The 18,841-nt window shown below is 37.1% G+C and overlaps 1 protein-coding gene across 1 annotated transcript in view; it reads right to left on the bottom strand.

The window, feature by feature from the left end:
* SPEF2 (sperm flagellar 2) overlaps positions 1 to 18,841 on the bottom strand; it is a 93,497-nt gene that overhangs the window by 51,539 nt on the left and 23,117 nt on the right. The window contains 11 exon segments of the mRNA XM_054177824.1: positions 93 to 220; positions 4,516 to 4,655; positions 4,784 to 4,941; positions 6,054 to 6,162; positions 7,815 to 8,062; positions 8,879 to 8,982; positions 9,801 to 9,874; positions 13,145 to 13,223; positions 13,435 to 13,565; positions 14,034 to 14,253; positions 17,618 to 17,786. Coding sequence (XP_054033799.1) covers positions 93 to 220; positions 4,516 to 4,655; positions 4,784 to 4,941; positions 6,054 to 6,162; positions 7,815 to 8,062; positions 8,879 to 8,982; positions 9,801 to 9,874; positions 13,145 to 13,223; positions 13,435 to 13,565; positions 14,034 to 14,253; positions 17,618 to 17,786 — 1,560 coding nt within the window.

Genomic DNA, 18,841 nt, shown 5'->3' with positions numbered 1-18,841 from the left:
TTATGGTTAAAATACTTTTGGTGTTAAAGACACAGAGAATGCCACAGCAAAAATACAAAATACTAATGTAACAAGCTACTATTTCTACTCACCTCGTATCTGCTAAGTAAGAAATCGCAGAGTGCTGTTCATCCCTTAGACATCTAAGTATAGTTTTGATGGTATTCATATATGCATTTTCAACCATTTCCCAGTAAGGGACTAAAAACCCAGGTACCTCCTGTGAATTTTTTAAAAAGTAAAGATTAATTGACATATTTCTTTGTATATCATTGAGCTCTAGCATTAGCAAATAGAAGAAAGATTATTTCATAATACTGATCTTTTATTAAACTATGTATTTCTGGCGATTTACAACTATTTACAACTTATTATAGGCACTGTACCTACACAGAGTTTATCCTGTGTATTCCTTTAGAGAAATGTGGCAGTGCTCAAAAGGAACGGGACATACCAGCAGAATACTCCAGTATCTGTGGGTGTTGATACACTTACAATCTAAGTGAAGATACTAATTGTAATTGTCAAAATTTGGTGATACAGAACTGTTCAGGCTGGTAAAACACAAAGCTGACCGTCCAGTGGTGCAAAAATGACATTTGACTGACTACCATGAAATGTAAAATAAAGACCATGGCCAGAGGAAACCCAGCATATGCAAGCTTATTCCAAGCAAAAGAAGACCAGGTTCAAGACCATTGAATGAACCTGAAGGTGCTCCATGGGACCTGACAAGATCCATCCATAGGTCCTGAGAGAACTAGTAAATGAAGTTGCAAAGCCACTTTCCATCATATTTAAAATGTCATGGTGGTCAGGTGAACTTTTCTCAGGCTGGAAAAGGGGAAACATAACTCTCATTTTTAAAAAGGAGGATAAGGAAGACCTGGGGACCTACAGGCCAGTCAGTCTCACCTCTGTGCCAGGCAAGATAATGGAGCAGATCTGCCTGAAGACTCTGCTAGGACAAAGGGAGAATTATATGGTGGTTGATGGCACACAATATGGCTTCACTGAGGGAAAATCCTGCCTGACAAATTTTGTGGCCTTTTATGATAGGGTCACAACACTGATGGATAATGGAAGAGTGATTGAAATCTTCCTGTTCTTGTGCATTGTCCCACACAACATCCTGGTCTCTAAATTGGAAGAACATGGATTTGAAGGACAGACCACTTGGTGGATAAGGAATTGGCTAGATGGCCACTTTCAAAGAGTTGTGGTTAATGGCTTAGTGTCCAAATGGGGACCTGTCGTGGGTTGAGTTCCTCAGAGACTGGTACTGGGATGAGTGCTTTTCAACCTCTTTGTCAGTGACAAGGACTGTGGAATCAAGTACACCCTCAGCAAGTCTGCTAACAATACCAAGCTGTGTGTGGTTCAGTTAACATGTTGAAGGAAAGGGATGCTATTCATACAGATTGACAGGCTGTAAAGATGAGCCCATGCCACCTCATGAAGTTCAAGAAGGCCAAGTGCAATGTCTTGCACCTGGGTCAGGTGCAAGTAGAAATACAGGTTGGGTAATGAGCAGATTGAGAGCAGCCCTGCAGAGAAAGACTTGGGAGTTTTGGCTTGATGAGATGCTTAACACAAGCCAGCAATGTGCACTGGCAGCCCAAAAAGCCAAATGTATCCTGACTTGCATCAAAAGCTGCGTAGTCAGCAGTCAAGGGAGCTGATTCTACCCCTCTACTCTGCTCTTGTGAGACCCCACCTGGAGTACTGCTTCCACCTATGAAGCTTCCAACAGAAGGACATGGATCTGTTGGAGATGATCAAAAGGTTGGAGCACCTCTCCTATGAGGACAGGCTGAGCAAATTCTGTTGAGCCTGGAGAAGAGAAGGCTCTGAAGGGTGACCTTAGAGCAGCCTTCCTGTACTTTAAGGGATCTAAAGAAAAACCAAAGTAGGTCTTTTTGTAAGAGCATGTTTGTGCTAGGACAAAGGGCAGTGGTTTTTAACTACAGCAGGTTAGACATTAGTTCTTTATTAAGAGGGTGGTGAGACACAACAACAGGATGCCCAGGATGGTTTGGATTGGAAGGGACCCTACAGATCCTCCAGTTCCAATCCTCCTGCCAAGGACAGGGGCACCTTCCACTAGACCAGGTTGCTAAAGGCCCTGCACATTTCCAGGGAGGGGGCATCCACAGCCTCCCTGGGCAACCTGTTCCAGTGTCTCACCACCCTTACTCTAAAGAATTTCTTTTCAATATCCACTCTAAATCCACACTCCTCGAGCTTCAGTCCATTCCCTCTTGTCCTATCATTATTAGCCCTTGTAAAATGTCCCTCTCCAGCTTTCTTGTAGGCCCCCTCCAGGTACTAGAAGGCCACTGTAAGATATCCCCAGAGACTTCTCCAGGTTGAACAGCCACAACTCTCACAGCCTGTCTTCATAGGAGAGGTGCTCCAGCCCTCTGATCATCTTTGTGGCACTCCCATGGACCCAATCCAGCAGTTCGATGTCCTTGTGTTGGAAGCCCCAGAACTGGATGCAGTATTCCACTTTGGGTTTCACAACAGTGGAGAAGAGGTGGAGAATCATGTACCTCAACCTGCTGGTCACACTTAATGCAGCCCAGGACATGGCTGGCCTTGAAGGCTGCAAGTGCACATTGCCAGTTCATGTTGAATACAACCATCCAGCCAACTCCTTATCCAGTGCAAATGGACCAACCTTTAAGTCTATGTTTTTCCAATTTTATGACCAGCATGTCATGCTGGACAGTGTCAAATGCTTTATGGAATTGCAGGTAGATGACATCAATGGCTCCTCCCTTATCCACTGATGCTGTAACTCCATCATAGAAAGCCAACAAGTTCTTCAGGCATGATTTGCCCTTGGTGAAGCCACAGTGGTTACCAGCAATCACCTCTCCTTCATTTTCCATATGCCTTAGCAAGGCCTTCAGGAGGATCTGCTCCATCATCTTGCCAGGCATAGAGGTGAGACTGACTGGCCTGTAGGTTTTGGGGTCTTCTTTTTTTCCCTTTTAAAATGGGGGTTATATTTCCCCATTTCCTGTCAGCAGAAGCCTCACCTGACTGTCATGACCTTTCAAATATGATGGGTAGCAGCTTGGCAATTTCATCTGCCAGTTCCCTCAGGGCCCACAGATGGATCTTGTCAGGTCCCATGCACTTGTGCACCTTCAGATGGTTTTAAACCGGATGTTTACTTACTGTGGGTGGATCTTCCTTCTCCCAGTCGCCTAACTTGGGCAATGTGGCTAGAGCCCTTGCTGGACAAGGCTGAGGAAAAGAAGTCATTGAGTACCTCAGCCTTCTCTATGTCCCTTGCGGACAGTTCTCATTTTCCTTCTGGAGGGGCCTCACATCTTCTCTAGTCTTCCGTTTGTCACTGACATACCTAAAGAAATTCTTCTTTTTCTCCTTTATGTCCCTAGGCAAATTTATTTCTATCTGTGCTTTAGATTTTGTAACCTGACCCTTGGCTTCTTGGACAACTTCTTAGTAATCCTCCCAGTCAGTCCAGTCTTGGTTCTAGTGGGAGGTGTCCCTGACTCTGCCAGGGCAGTTAACTATATGATCTTTAAGATCTCTTCCAACTCAAGCCATTCTATGATGGCAAATGGATAAATCTTAAGAAAGGAATTAAAGAATAAAATCCAAAGCATGGTTATACACCTTCAAATCTACATCTTCAAATCCTGCATTCAATTCCCAGTCCTCATCTCAAAAATTGTCCAGCAGAACTAGACAGAAGGGCAAAAATCATGTCTGAACACAGCAACTGATCCACATGAGGACAGTCAAACAGATTTTAACTGGACCAGAGAAGCAAAGTAACACTGAGCAAAATAAAGATGCAATAGATGCCTGTCACATCCTAAATACCTTTGGAAGCTTAATGAAAATAGACAGAAACATTTTTTTCAGAATGAGTGTAATTATCCAAGCTACACTAAAAAATAAATTTCTTCAAAATAAAAGCAACTAGACATAATCCTGGAAGGAAATTCTATTGAAAGCTACTAAACACAAACATGTAGAAACAAAGTCATCTCAGGAAACTCCAAAATTTCAGACAACTGAAAAATAGGATTATGTTCTGTTGGAAAACATATTAGAAAAAAGTACCTCAGGAGAAGATCAGTGCACAATTCCCCATTCTTACATTCTTTCTACAAGATCCAAAACTGGCCCCTGTCAGATACAGGACACTGACCTAGTGAGTCTATTGACTATTTAATAATGTTTGAAAGCACTATTATTTTTGCATCCATGTGCTATTCTTTATCCTCATTGTGAAGACTTTAGGGGAAAAAAAGCAAATTTTTAACTGTGTTTCTTTATTCTTGTGTATTTTAGTAGCAATTGTTACTTGTACTTTTAGATATTTATAACACAGTACTGATGCGTCTTTCATTGAAAAATAATGAAGAAAACAACATGCAATGAGACACAACATTTAGGTACAACAAGCATAACATACTGAGAAAAATATACACTTTGGTATCTAAGATTTTTGGTCTTGAATGAACATACATTGGGAAGTGGTTCATCTACATAAATCCATTCATCTGATCCTGGTTCAGCAGGTGGTGGTGCCACAGGGATAGGAGGAAGCATATCTTCATGAGTAACTGGCAAAAGCTTTTTTCCTGGTGATATTTCTTGAGCAGACCCTTGTGTGTATATATATATATATATAATTAGTATTTTCAAATTAATTTTAAGTATCAACTGAGAGAATTAGGCATCTATTCTGCTGACAGGTTACTGAATTGTAAAAAGTAAGAGTAAGAAAACTTACTTCTGTTCTGTTTTTTGGCAATTTCTTCCATTATAATATCCTTCACCATTTCACAAACAAGACTTTCTTCTGCCTCTGCATTGATTTTCACTAGAATATTCTGATGGACTGAAAACCACTTCTCTAATTTTGGCCATGTGTCTAGAAAGCCTGAAATTCTGAAAAAATTATATTAATCTATAAAATATAATTAACATGTGGAAATTAAAACATTTTCCCAAATTAACACACAAAACAAAATGTAGACTATCTAATTTTATATTAAAACAAATACAAGCAACATTTTTTGCAAAATACTACTGCACACACATCAACCTGTGGGAAGAGGTTGTTTTTGGATAGCTTTGGAAGGCTATAGGGAAGATTTGCCTTTGCTTGAGTTAGAGAAAGCTATGTTTTGTCTTTGACTCTGAGGGTACTGTAAACACCTTGTAACCGAAGGAGAGAAAGTGGGCAGAATTTGGTTGGATGTGTTAAAATATTGTTTTGTTATTTTGACCTATTATATGCCTTAATAACACGAATGCCAGTAGAAAATGACCAGTTGAGAGGTGACACATGTGCCTTCTGATAGACTAGATAACTTTGCTGTATAACAGAATAAACTTCTTCGCCTGCTTACATCTTGTCCTGAAAGTGTGGTCGAGGTAATTAAGCCAACTATACAACATTAACCCCTTCGTTTTCAAAGTTTGACAGTCTTACTCTTAATTACTCATGCATTTCTTACTCCTTCTTGTCACAAGCTAAAGCTACTTCTTTATACCACAATTAAAATAAAAATAATCATTAATATTATTGAATGTTTAGTAACAGAACTTGAGTTTGCTCATTATGTAAAGTTAAACATCTAATGATTCAATTAAAAAAACCCTACTTTTATGATAAATGTAAAAGTGGAATATACCATTTTAGAAAATCAGCAACTCAAATACAGTGCATTTCACTCAAAGGCCTCATATACCTCATATATATGTACACATACATGTATATGTGTATGTGTATGTATATGTACGGTTCATATACATCTGCAAAATAAATTCACCACAGAAGAACACCTTGGGAAAGCAAAACAGATGAATACTTACCTTCTAGGATTATTTATATTGGGCCCAAAATGAAAGCACTCTTTAGGCTACATATTAGAAAAACACTTAAAATTCTTAACATTAAGCTTGTCAGTACTACCATGGATAACATATAAGATTCAGATGAATTAGACATCTAAATATCTGGCTGAAGCAGTACTTTTGTACTTCATACACCATACCTGTGTAGCACCTGCTCCCTAGCTAAGTCCATCTTCTCTTCCAGGGTTTCAACCTCAGAATTTTGTTTGTTGTTTTCCTGTTCAGTTGGAGATGACTCTGATTTATTTTCTGTGTGGAAAACAGCATATATGAGCATATATTAAAAAACACAATTATGCATGTAGTCTTTCAGCCAAAGTAAGATAATTATCAGAAGAAACATTTCTGTGTTCTGTATAATTAGTAATTTAAAAATGGGTGCCAAACTTCCCAAAAGAAAGGGAATGTGAGAGAAAACCGTAGAAATATAAAATCAAGTGCCTTGCCTCTTCCTCTGTTTCAAAGCACACCCAATTATAGCACTAATCTTTCCTAATGGGTTCCTTGTAGTCATAGAAATCTTCAGTTGTAGAGAAGGAGCATTTCTTGTGGGTGGACTATTTTAGAAGGTATTCTCCCAGATTAATCTGACACTTCCTTGAAACTCCTTTTCAAGACAATGGGCTCCACTGCATAGGAAGACAAGGTGTTCTCTCTCTTTGAGTCTTTAATTTATTAGAAATAAGCCATTTGTTATATATTTTTAATTGCTATTTTGACTCTTTCTACCACCACATTGCATCTTATGAAATAAATTCTGTATATCTGAGACTATATCACGATTAACACATTTTCAGTGTTTTGGCAACACAAGGTTCTTATGTCAATAAGAATTTCAAGTGCCCGTACACTTATCTTCACTGCATTGTTAGCAGAAGTTAGAAGGATTTTGGCTCATCCTCACTAAAGGTAAATGGTGCTTTAACTCATGGTATGTGTCATAGAAGCACTATGATGAAAACAATGAAGAGGAATGTCCTTGAAATTTGGACAATACAGGACATAATCATGAAAAGAACTTATATTTTTCCAAGATAAGTAAGAAAATTGTGACCTAGAAGGCAAACAGTTCTCAAAAGTCTCTTTTGGCCAGCAAAGGCAAGAATGTTGGTGACAATATCTGATCATTCACTGACTAACTGAAGACAAAGACAGTAATCAATAGGGAATAAATATTAGCACACCTAGGGAACGAATGTTGGCACACCTCTTTGTATATAATTTCCTTCAATCCCTTTCAAATGTGTCTCTTGGAGAAAAATACTGTTTACATATGCTCATATGTAATGAGGCATGTTCCAACTGCTGTTTTATGTGATACGTAACATCACCCACTGCACTGTTTCAGCTCTAGTGAAAATTCAGTACAAGTAAAAAGAATCATGTACACAGGCACTTGTACATTTCTGATCTGCTTTTGAATGAAACAAACACAAGTATTTGAAACTATTTGGAAGCATTCAAGGTGATAATGCACAATTAATCAAAGTGATACTGCAAGATGTAGAGAAATTGGGCATTAATGCTATTTTTTCTCCAGTAAGTATAGTTACAATTATATCGGTAAGCAGTCTCTGAGATTAATATATTACTTGTACCTAGTCATCTATTTACTTATGTCATCTAATGTATCTAGACATTTACAGCTAATTTTGGACACCTAGAATTTGCCTTATAAATGCAGAAGAATGCTATCAAGAAAATGAAACTATTTCCAGTTTCTTAATTGTCAGAGGGAAATAGATATATTATATAATTTAGTATTTTAATTAAAATACACAACTTTCTGTTAAATTGCAATATACTCACAATTTAGTAATTTCAATATTAGAACAATCTTTAAATTTCCCACACAGTACAATATGGTCATTTGACTTCATCAAAAGTAGCTGGAAACTTACCCTTCAAGTTAGCCACACGTTTCAGTACGACAGTGTCTGACATATCCAACAATACAGAAACATCAAAAGCATGTGAGGAAACAGGAGGCTTGTTAGGGGCTCTGGGATCTGCAACAAGTGAGAGCCTTCCAGAATCTGTGTCTTTTGCTTCCACATCAGTCCCTGTATAGGCTTTTTCAAATAGCTTTGCCTGATTAATTGTCATTGGAAACCCATCCACAATCCACCCCTTGTCTGGTGGTATTTGGCTAAAAGTAAATGAAGATGCAGAATATATACAGTCAATTGATGATCTAAAGAAAAGCTTGCCCTAGCAGTCTTCCACACTGTATTCAGTGTATTAAATACCCTGATGAATACAGCATATGACAGACATAACTTACACTATAAAGCAATGGAATTTAAATAAGGAAAATAACATCAAACCCAACCAGAAATGACAAAAAAAAAAAAATCAAAACATTTTTTCTGTCTTGATGAGTAAAACTTTCAAAAACACTCTCTATACAGACAGCTCTATCAGAGGGGCAATTTCACTATTTCCTCTACTAACTTTTTTCACTGAAGTAAGAAGCAGTAAAATCTGTTTCATAACTTTTAGTGGGAGTAATAAACTTAAATTGTATTTATGTGAGAAGCTTAAGTGTTCATTGCACATTAGGGTATTTAACTCAATTTTCTGACAACTGTAGACAAAAATAAATACACTAACTGCTTGGATTATGCATTTCACAAAATCTAAAAAATCCAACCCAGCATATGTTGAATAGTTTCCAATTAATAAACAAAATAGAGATGTTAATTATATTTAATGACTGTGCCATAATCATGTATATCTTTACTTACCCTCAGTAGTGTACAAGAATGTCTGCATAATTTAGAGATAGACTCTACTGCTAGCATTCTACTGCTACACAAATGAGCAGTGACTAAGTTCATTAATTTGCTCCACTATCCAAGCAGAAGATTCCAATGTTCAAAAAAACCTTAATACAGAGAAATGGCTGAGTCTCAACTACAAGCTGGATAATTATGTTCTAAATAACTGAGGGAAAATGTCATACTTAATGGCTTCCAATAGGATGTCAACTAGTAATTCATCAGGAATACTTTTTCCTCTCTTCAACAGTTTCTGTGATGTAGCTCCAAGCTGGGCACGTACAGATAGCTGTGAAGAATGCAGCATAAGACATTCTTCTTTATGTATTATTATATAATATATAGTAATAAATTACATTATATCACATGATGTTATATTATATTAATCTTTATTGTGGTACCTATTTCTATTTAATATTAATTGTATTATGTATTTAGCAAAACTAGTTTCAACTTATGAACTTAATTGAAATCTCCATGTGATTTCCACCATTTCACTCATTAAAGTGTCAGACACAAACAAGAGTGAGAAACAAAGGATATGAATGCCAAGAAATAAAAAATTAAGAGCCCTTCTTCTAAGCTTATTCGGATTTTCACTGGCATATATCCATAGACAGGTTCCTACAGTTGTATTTAACATCATATAGTCTACATGGCTATTTTCTGTCTAGACTTTCAAAGTATTTTCTAGTGATCAAGAGTATCAAAGACATCATTGGACAATTAAGACTTAAGAAAATCTTATCCCAGGATGAATGAGCTGCTTTGCAGCAGCAGCAAGAGCAGGAATACATTTTTGGTAAATAATAAGAATAGAATAAACCAGGTTGGAAGAGACCTTCAAGATCATCGCGTCCAACCCATCAACCAATCCAACCCACCTAAACAACTAAACCATGGCATAGAAAGAATCATATCTTATGCAAATGTGAGATATAAAGCTTCAACAATATGTACAACTCTAACCAGTGCACACAAGAACAGATTTTCATAATAAACGGTATTATATTTTGTACAGAAAAATAAGGGTATTGCGATTTAAGTAATTTAACCATTTAAAATAATGCTTATTTATCACATAGAAGCTAAAATTGGATTACAAACCTTGGACAGGTCATCCTGACCGTTACCTGATTTAAAATCTTGTTCTGATGGATCCTTTTTGACAGGAAAATTGCCTAAAACAGGTAAATTATAAAATTTGGCAATTCTATTACTATAATACAATAGACAAAAATAAAAGTGCATGCGTCATTATTGTTCTTTGAACAAATCTATACAGATCCTGTTAGAAACACAGGATCATTAGAACAGAATGGAACGGAATGGAACAGAATAGAATAGAATAGAATACATAGAATACATAGAATACATAGAATAAACCAGGTTGGAAGAGACCTTCAAGATCATCGCGTCCAACCCATCAACCAATCCAACTCTGCCCAAGCAACTAACCCACAGCACCAAGTACCCCGTCAAGTCTTCTCCTAAAAACCTCCAGTGATGGTGACTCCACCACCTCCCCAGGCAGCCCATTCCAATGTGCAATCACTCTTTCTGTATAGAACTTTTTTCTAACATCCAGCCTGTATCTCCCCTGGCGCAGCCTGAGACTGTGTCCTCTTGTTCTGGTACTGCTTGCCTGGGAGAAGAGACCAACATCCGTCTGTCTACAACCTCCCTTCAGGTAGTTGTAGAGAGTAATAGAATAGAATAGAATAGAATAGAATAGAATAGAATAGAATGGAATAGAATGGAATAGAATGGAATAGAATAAACCAGGTTGGAAGAGACCTTCAAGATCATCGTGTCCAACCCATCATCCAACTCCACCTAATCAAATAAACCATGCAACCAAGCACCCCATCAAGTGTCCTCCTAAACACCTCCAATGATGATGACTCCACCACCTCCCCAGGCAGGTTGAAAACAAGTTACATAGGTCAGCTAGTCCAAGTTAAATCTTAGCTCAAAATGGCATTAATTAAAAGGTTGCTTACTCAGCGTGGTCTTGTAAACCTTCAAGGACGGTGACTATACTACCTCAACATGCAATTTGTTTCAATGTTTGAGGGTTTTCACAAGGAAAAGTCTTTCTCTTATGTTGACTTTAAAGGGCAACAATAAGAGCATTTACAAGTATCTCCACAGGAAAAGGAAGGATAAGGAAAATATGTGCTTGCTGAAAGAGACATGCAGAAGATTAAAGTAGCTCAAGCCCTTGACACTATCAAGCAACTGTAGCAAGAAAGATGTGAGGAGGATCAGCTTAAGGAACATTTAAATTAAATGGAAATACGTGAGTCCATGGGACTTGATGGCATAAATCGACCCATGCTGAGGGACCTGGCCAGTGTCGTTGCTGGCCATGCTCAACAGTCTTTGAAAGGTCCTGGGGACTGGGAGAGATTCCTAGGACTAGAAGAATGCAACTGTCACTCCTCTTTGCAAGGAAAGCAAGGTAGAATGGGGATGTACAAGCCAGTCAGCCTCACCTCAGTCACTGAGAACTAACAGAGCAAATAAGCAAGGAAATAATTTTGAAGTACATTAAGTACAAGAAGATCATTGGGAGTTGTCAGCATGGCTTTATTACAGGGAAATCATGCCCAGCTAACCTGGCTGCCTTCTATAATGGAATGGTGGGCTCAGTGGTTGAGAGATCAGCATATGCTGATCACATTGACTTTTGACACTGTCTCCCTTAACATTCTTATACACAAAGTGAAGAAGCACAGACTAAGTAAGTGGACAGTGTGGTGGACTGAAAAGTGGAAGAATTCATGATCTTAAGGGGTTGTGATCAGCTGTATTTGGGTTGGCTGAGCTGGACTTAATTATCCTCAAAGCATCCTTCTAGTGCTGTGTTTTGCAGCAGTAGTTGATAACACACCAGTGTTCTGGCTACTGTTGAATGATTATCCAGGCTGTGTTCTTCCAACATTTCCCTGCACCAAGAGTACACTAAGGAGTAGGCAAGATCTTGGGAGGGGACCCAGCTGGGCCAGCTGACCCAAACTGGCCCAAAGGGTATTCCACGCCATATGACTTCAGGTCAGATATAAGAATGAAGTGAAAGAAGGAAGTGGGGGGAATTCATCCATGGTGTCTGTCCTCCAAAGGAACCACCAAGCCCAGAGAGCCCTGCTTCCTGAGACCAACCACCACCCTTGCTGATTGGAAGTAGAGATTAACATCTCTCCCTGCTATTTGTTTCTGTACAGTCCATTGCTTTTGTTTATCTTTATTGTTAAATTGCTTCTATCATGCAGCTGGCTTTTGTTATATTTTCCCCTCTCCTCTGTCCATCTAAGGGGGAGTGATAGAGTGGCTTTGGTGGGCATTTGCCCCCTAACCAGGGCCCCCACCACATCAGCAGTGTGAAATGCCACTGATAATCAGTGTTCAGTGGCGTGGCCCAAGCACTGATTCTGAGGCCAACAATATTTAACATCTTTGTGAATGACCTGGATGATTGAGACAGAGAGCACCCTCAGCACATGTGCAGACCATACAAAACTGGAAAGAGTGGTTGTTCCATCAGATGGATGTGCTGCCCTTCAGAGGGACCTTGATGGGCTGGAGAAAACTGCTGACAGCAATCTCATGAAGTTCAGCGTAGTGGAATGCTTCTGGTGAGAAAACCCCCATGCCTTCAGCACCAGTTAGGGGACAACAATCTTGAAAGGAGCATGGAGGCCCTGGTGGAGAACAAGCTGACCGTGAGCCAGGAGTGCGCTCTTGCAGCAAAGAGGGCCAATGGCATCCGCGACTACGCTAAGAAGATAGGGCTCTTGTGAGACCACATCTGGAGTGGTGTGTCTAGTTTGGGACTCACCAGTGCACGAAAATTATGGAGTATTTCAATAGGTCCAGAGAAAGTCCCTGACAATTACTGAGGTTTGGGAGTATCTGACATACAAGAGAAAGCTTAGAGCTGGGACTGTTCAGCCTGGAGAAGGCCTCATAGAATCTTATTAATGTGTAGAAGTATTTGGAGTGGGTAGGCAAGTAAAGAAAATGGAGACAGATGCTTTTTACTTGTGCCAGGTGAAATTAGAAAAGGCACCAGACACAAACTGAAACATGAGAAATTCAATTTATATTTATCAAGGTCTCTGAACCTCAGTGTGATCCTGAGAACTGAATCAATATCCTCACACTTTGCTGGTGGAACATTAGCACATCCTGCTTTTGCCCTTATAACCTAGCTCACCTTCCTTCACGAAGCAGCCAGCAATTGTTGCTCCTGGACACTCAGAATATATAGGAAGATGAAATTAATAATGGAAATTTCTGTGAAAACTCAGATGTCACCGATGTTACTCCAGATGTAAAAAATAAGGGAACTGCCACTGAAGTCTAATAAGTTAAGAATTAAAGTTCAATTTTATAAATATATATACACAGATCAGATAAATGAAATAAAATAAAATATATATACACACCTTTGGTTCCATTGATAGGTGTTTCTGTTTGCAATTTCTTTAGAATATTCGGTGATGATTTTGATAAGTTCTTCTGGACCTCAGAACAATTCTTAAAGGAAATGGATAAGAAAGGAAACTACACATTACAAGAAAAACAAGCCTGTCAATTCAAGTTGACTCTTGAGGTCTTGTAAGTTAAAACTTGAAACTAACTTTGAAATTGAGTAAAAAATTGAAACAATATGCCTTATATATTTCATTCTTATCTCCCTATGGGACCCAAATCTAAAATGAACAAAAATGCTTACTTCATTTTTTTCCTCAGAACTCTCTGTTTCTTCTGGAATCCTATTTTCTTCCCTTTTCCTTTCATTTTTAGTAAAAGCTTGGATGGCCTCCTGAACCAGAGTATCAACAGATAGTACCTGAATATTGCAAACTATACACAAAAAAGTTAGGTAAATTTACAGTTTGACTTGAGCATACATACAGAAAGACTCTTCCTGGCAATTAAATCAATTATTTCATTTGGGCTTTTGACACAAGTTTTTTCAACTGTCTCTTCTCCATATCCACTGCACAGTGTGGATCCACAATTATGTGTCTGTCTTTCTAGCCTCTTCTATAACAAATATCGCCACGGAATTTTGCCAATGTCACGTCCAAATTCTAGATGAAGAAGCAATACTTTATTAACACTATATTTAAGTTCAAATATTTTTAATCTTATTTTGGAAGACAACAAAAGAATTATTTGCAACCAACCCCTGAGAAAATGCATATTCATCTGAGGTTCAAGGATTAGTAGTGCAAGGATTTGCCCAAATGATTTTCAGTATTAGAGAGGAATTTTAATGCAAATAAACATTTTAAAGAGTTTTAGGAAGAAAAACAAACAAAACTCTACCTTTTTCAATAAACTTTATACAGGTAGTTTTTCCACTAAAAAGTTTTCCCAAAATACATCCCTTGATAGGAAATGGAGGAAATATAGGTAGTGAAACTTTGGGTTTTGGAGGATAGAAAATCTTCATCAGTCTGTGAAGCACGTGACCCAGTATGTTATTATTAAGAGGTGGTTTGTTTTTGCTGGTCTCTTCAGTTGGGCACCATTCCCCTGTCATACTCTGTATAAAAGAAAATTACCCAATGATATGTCATTATGCTTTGTCAATCACCATTATGTATTTATATATTTAGGCACAAACACAATACATACAATAACCCAATCTGAATAATAATAAAAAATAGAATAATTTTAGAATAGAGTTTTGTTAGAAGCTACAATTATGTCATCATCATTAAGGACTTACTGATATTCACTTACACCTAGTTGAGAGACAAGAACTCCCACAACTTTTTTTTACAGATTTCTAGAACAATTAATTTTTGTTCTGTAAATATGAGTAACAGATTATTTTTTTTAACAGAAGCCAAATACCTTAATATTCAGGATTTTAAAAACTGGGCAATAGTACTGACCAGTGTGACACCCAGATTTTTATTGACAAAGATGTTAAATATATATATATATATATAGATATAGATATAGATATAGATATAGATATATATAGATATTTGTTTAACAGACATTTTAACAGAAAAATTGAACAAAATCCAACAACTCAGAACAAGCAAACAACCCTATAATTTCAACAAGTTTGTAAGAGAAGGAAATACTGAGTAGAATATTCCAGTTTATCTACTTTGAGACCATCATAAATTTAACAGTGGTAACTATTACTACTGTTACAGAATAATGAGTCTTTGTTAGTAAGGACACTGACAATCATGTTGGGAGAAAGATGAGAACAGAAGGATGTAGTCAAAAGAACTGAACACAGAATTGTGCTTTGGCAACTGTGATATACTCTACCTCTTATAACAGCAAGAAAGTATTGATGTGCAATTTATGCTTAAAGAAGATAAAAGAGAATATTTAAGTGTCCAGGACAATATCAGTCCTGTATTAATTATTATTTGGTTGCAGGATACTAAACTGTCGGAAGATATGTGGACTAACAATATTCCCAGTTGGATTCTGGTTTATCTCCTCATTTGAGGTGTACAATAAAAGGCTGAGAGGCAAAATCAAATGTTTTAGTAAGAGAAATTCCAACTAGGCAAAAAAATTAAGGAAAAAAAAAAATTCACAGTAAGAGAGGTTACGCACAGGAATACTTGGAAATACTTGAAAGCTAAGCATACAAGATGATGAGGAATCTTACCTGACTCAGAAGTTGGCCCTGCTTTGAGCAAAGAGGTTGAACTAAATGATCCCCACATTCCTTTGAACCTAAACACTTTTACAGTCTATAAATTAAAAATTGAATCACTATCAATAGAAGCAACCAATTTCAGAATTCTGCTGAAAAATAATGTTCCAGGTGTAACATGCAAGGTTTTCCTGAACTTGCTGTTGTGGATGATAAATTGCTACAGTGTACATTCTAGTAAGAGAACTTGATTAGCATGCACTTTCCACATACATATATTAGAGTAATACAATGTAACTTATTATGACTATAAATTAAAATTTCACCTGTTACTAATCAGTAAAAACAAAAAATATTTTGGAGTTGCACAATATCTCCTTCTAATATATCTCAGAAAGCATACTCCTTAATATGCAATTCAAAAGACATGCTTAAAATACCCATATCCTTATCCTATCTGAACCATTCTTCCTTAAACATGTAAGATGCATCAGTTGTTTTAAATTCTATCAAGTCCCATACTAAAAATTAATTTCAAATGGATGGGCTCCCCATTCAAAGTACTCACCTTTGGGATATCTTGCCCTTTTAACCAGGAGATTGCTAGACAGTAACTGTCTTGAGATAATGTGGTTTACTGTCAGAAACAACTTTTCAGGCATTCATTGAGTTATCTAACTCCTGGTGAACATTCTGATATTAAACTGGAAATTATGTAGTTGATACTGTGAGCAATCCCCATGGTCATGCTTGTTTTGAGTAATTCCATTAACTCAAGTGCCAAAACTGATGATGTTATAGTTTCCAAATATTTTCACGCTCATTGTAATGTGGAATGTGCAATGGACTGATAGCACTGTGATTTGCAGTTGGATTTATTTGAAAATTCAGTCAGTATTACTAATGTAAAAAAATATTCTTGAGAAATGCCAAGTTGCCTGTGCTGGACTTTTTTTTCTCAAGTGTTAAGAAAGTCAGCATAAACTTTGCCAAAACACCTTACCAATACACTTTTAGCTAAAAGCAATACATTGAAGGTATTAGCTGTTCATTTAGGCTTTTAGAATACTGAAGTGTGAATGGGTGCCAACAATTTGGCCAGCTTTTGACAAATACTGATTCTGAAAGGCATAACAACATCTGGAAAAAAAAATTTATATAAGTGTGCATTTGAAACAGGCTAGTAGAGAAAAAAAAGCCTTTAAAAGTGTCATTAAATGTTTGAGAACTTCAGTGCCTTTACATCTAGAGAACCCTACTGAGAATTTGTAACATAAACAGAAACTACTCTAAAAACTTAATGTTTCATGAGTGCTCCCCATTAACTGTTTCCTGCCTCTCTGTCCTGTACAGCATTCCCATTATTTTTGTCTGTATGCATTTTTTCAGCTAAAGAAAGTGGCTGTGAAATTCATTACATAAATTGATGGGGCATGAACAAGGTTCTTATAAATAGATAAATGAGAAAAACATACATTAAGATTGAAACCAAAGTAAATTGAGCTGTCAGACATTCACCACAGGAACTGGCAACAAAAAATTGTTATTTGAAAAGACTATATATGCAGAGGGATTTTTTTTTCCAAATATAAGTATCATTAATGTAATTTGGAAAAAAGGGTACAATGTATTCTAACAGGAAATCATTCATCCTTCATCTTACATTTGTGAAATTAAATTAATGTATTGTAAACTTGAAGAAAAACTTAAAGGTACCCTGAAAAATAGTTACTTTTATTCCAATAGAAGGTAAATATCATCCACTTCTAGTAATTTTCACAAACATTACTATCTTAAAATAAATACATGACTCAAACCAATAAATCTTTTTATAAGGCTTTCACTCAACATTGCTGAAATAAAAACTATAAGGTTTTTTATCAGATGCAGTATTTAATTTTACTTGCTTTTGTTAGCTAATTACTGCTGCATTTACAAACATGGTTGCAAAAAACTACTCTCAAGTTCCAATCAGCAACAAGTTAATTGAATTACAATTAACATGTTGTTCCTACAATCTCAAGAGATAAATATAATCAATGTTGTATACAGGAATGAAATTGTAACAGTGTTTTAAAATTACACTAATTTTCCAGTACTAGTAACATAAACCATAGCTATATGATTTCATATAGAACCTCATGCAGTGAAAAGAAAATGCATGTCAAAATCTGATGTCAGAAACTAGAAAAAGAGCAAAATGACAACAAAATGTTCATAATCATAAAAAGTCAAGGTATACTATTTTTTATTATGTCTTATCAGTTTGAAGTACCTTGTACTCATTATAATCTTTTTCATCTAACAGACTCATTTTATCCAGCTCTACAAGTTGCTCTGGGCTTGCTTCCTTTGGCAAAGGTTGAATCGAGGCTTGTTCGTATATTGGTTTACCATGAAGAAACAACTCCTTCCAATCAAGCATTAATTTTATTGGAATTTTGCTGTAGAAGAAAAAACAAAAAAGTTCCAAAAGAAAAATTAAAGGGGGAGATATTTAAGAATAGTGCACTCAAATTTACAAGAATCACAAACATGAAATAAATATATGCTAAACAAGGTATAGTCTATAATGCTTTCTAAAGTTGTTACAGCTCTTTGTAGAGCTTGGCACTCACAAAGCCACAGGCACTCGTAGGCTTCAGTATTTTCACATGTGTCATCACACAGTGTTTGACTGGCAGATCTGTCTAGTAACTCGTTTGCTACAGTGATTTTTTTTCCCTGCTCCAATATACTCAACCATTTTGTGGGGTACAGTCTCCTTTCACAGAAAATTACACAATTTTTAACCTGAAAGCTAAAATTATTTTATATTTATATGTAAAATGAAACTTTTTTTTTTTTAATCGAGATAGCTGAGTGCTCTAGCTTTAAATCATAGAATGATAGAGTTTAGAAGGGTTCTTTGGAGATCATCTATTCCAACCCTGCTGACAGAGCAGAACCACCTAGAGCAGGCTGCACAGAAATATGTCCAGACAGGTTTTGAATGACTGTGTAGATGGTGATTCCACCACTTCTCTAGCCTGCTTATTCCAGTGCTCCACAGCCCCCAAAGACATTCCTCCTTATGTTTAGATGGGACTTCTTGTGTTCAAGTTTGTGCCTGTTACCCCTTGTCCTATCACTGGGAACCACTGAAAAAAGACAGGGCCCATCTTCTTGACACCTACACTTCAAGTATTTGTAAGCATTGACAAGATACCCCCTCAGGCTTCTCTCCTCTAGCATAAATAGCCCTAACTTCCTCAATCTTTCTTCATGAGAGAGATGTTCTAGTCCCCTAATCATCTTTGTAACCCTTTGCTGTACTCAAGCAGTTCTCTAAACTTCTTGAACTGGGAAGCCCAGAACTGGACACAGTATTTTAGATCAGGCCTCACCAGGGCAGAGTACAGGGAGAGGAGGATCTCCCTTAAGCTACTGGTCACACTCTTCTTGATGCATCCCAGGGTGCCATTGACCTTGTTAGTCTCAAGGGCACATAACTGGCTCA

Source organism: Dryobates pubescens, chromosome Z (assembly GCF_014839835.1).
Source record: "Dryobates pubescens isolate bDryPub1 chromosome Z, bDryPub1.pri, whole genome shotgun sequence".
In the NCBI taxonomy this organism is placed as follows: domain Eukaryota; kingdom Metazoa; phylum Chordata; class Aves; order Piciformes; family Picidae; genus Dryobates; species Dryobates pubescens.
The sequence above is the reverse complement of the archived record's forward strand: the minus strand, read 5'-3'. Positions and strand labels throughout refer to the sequence as shown.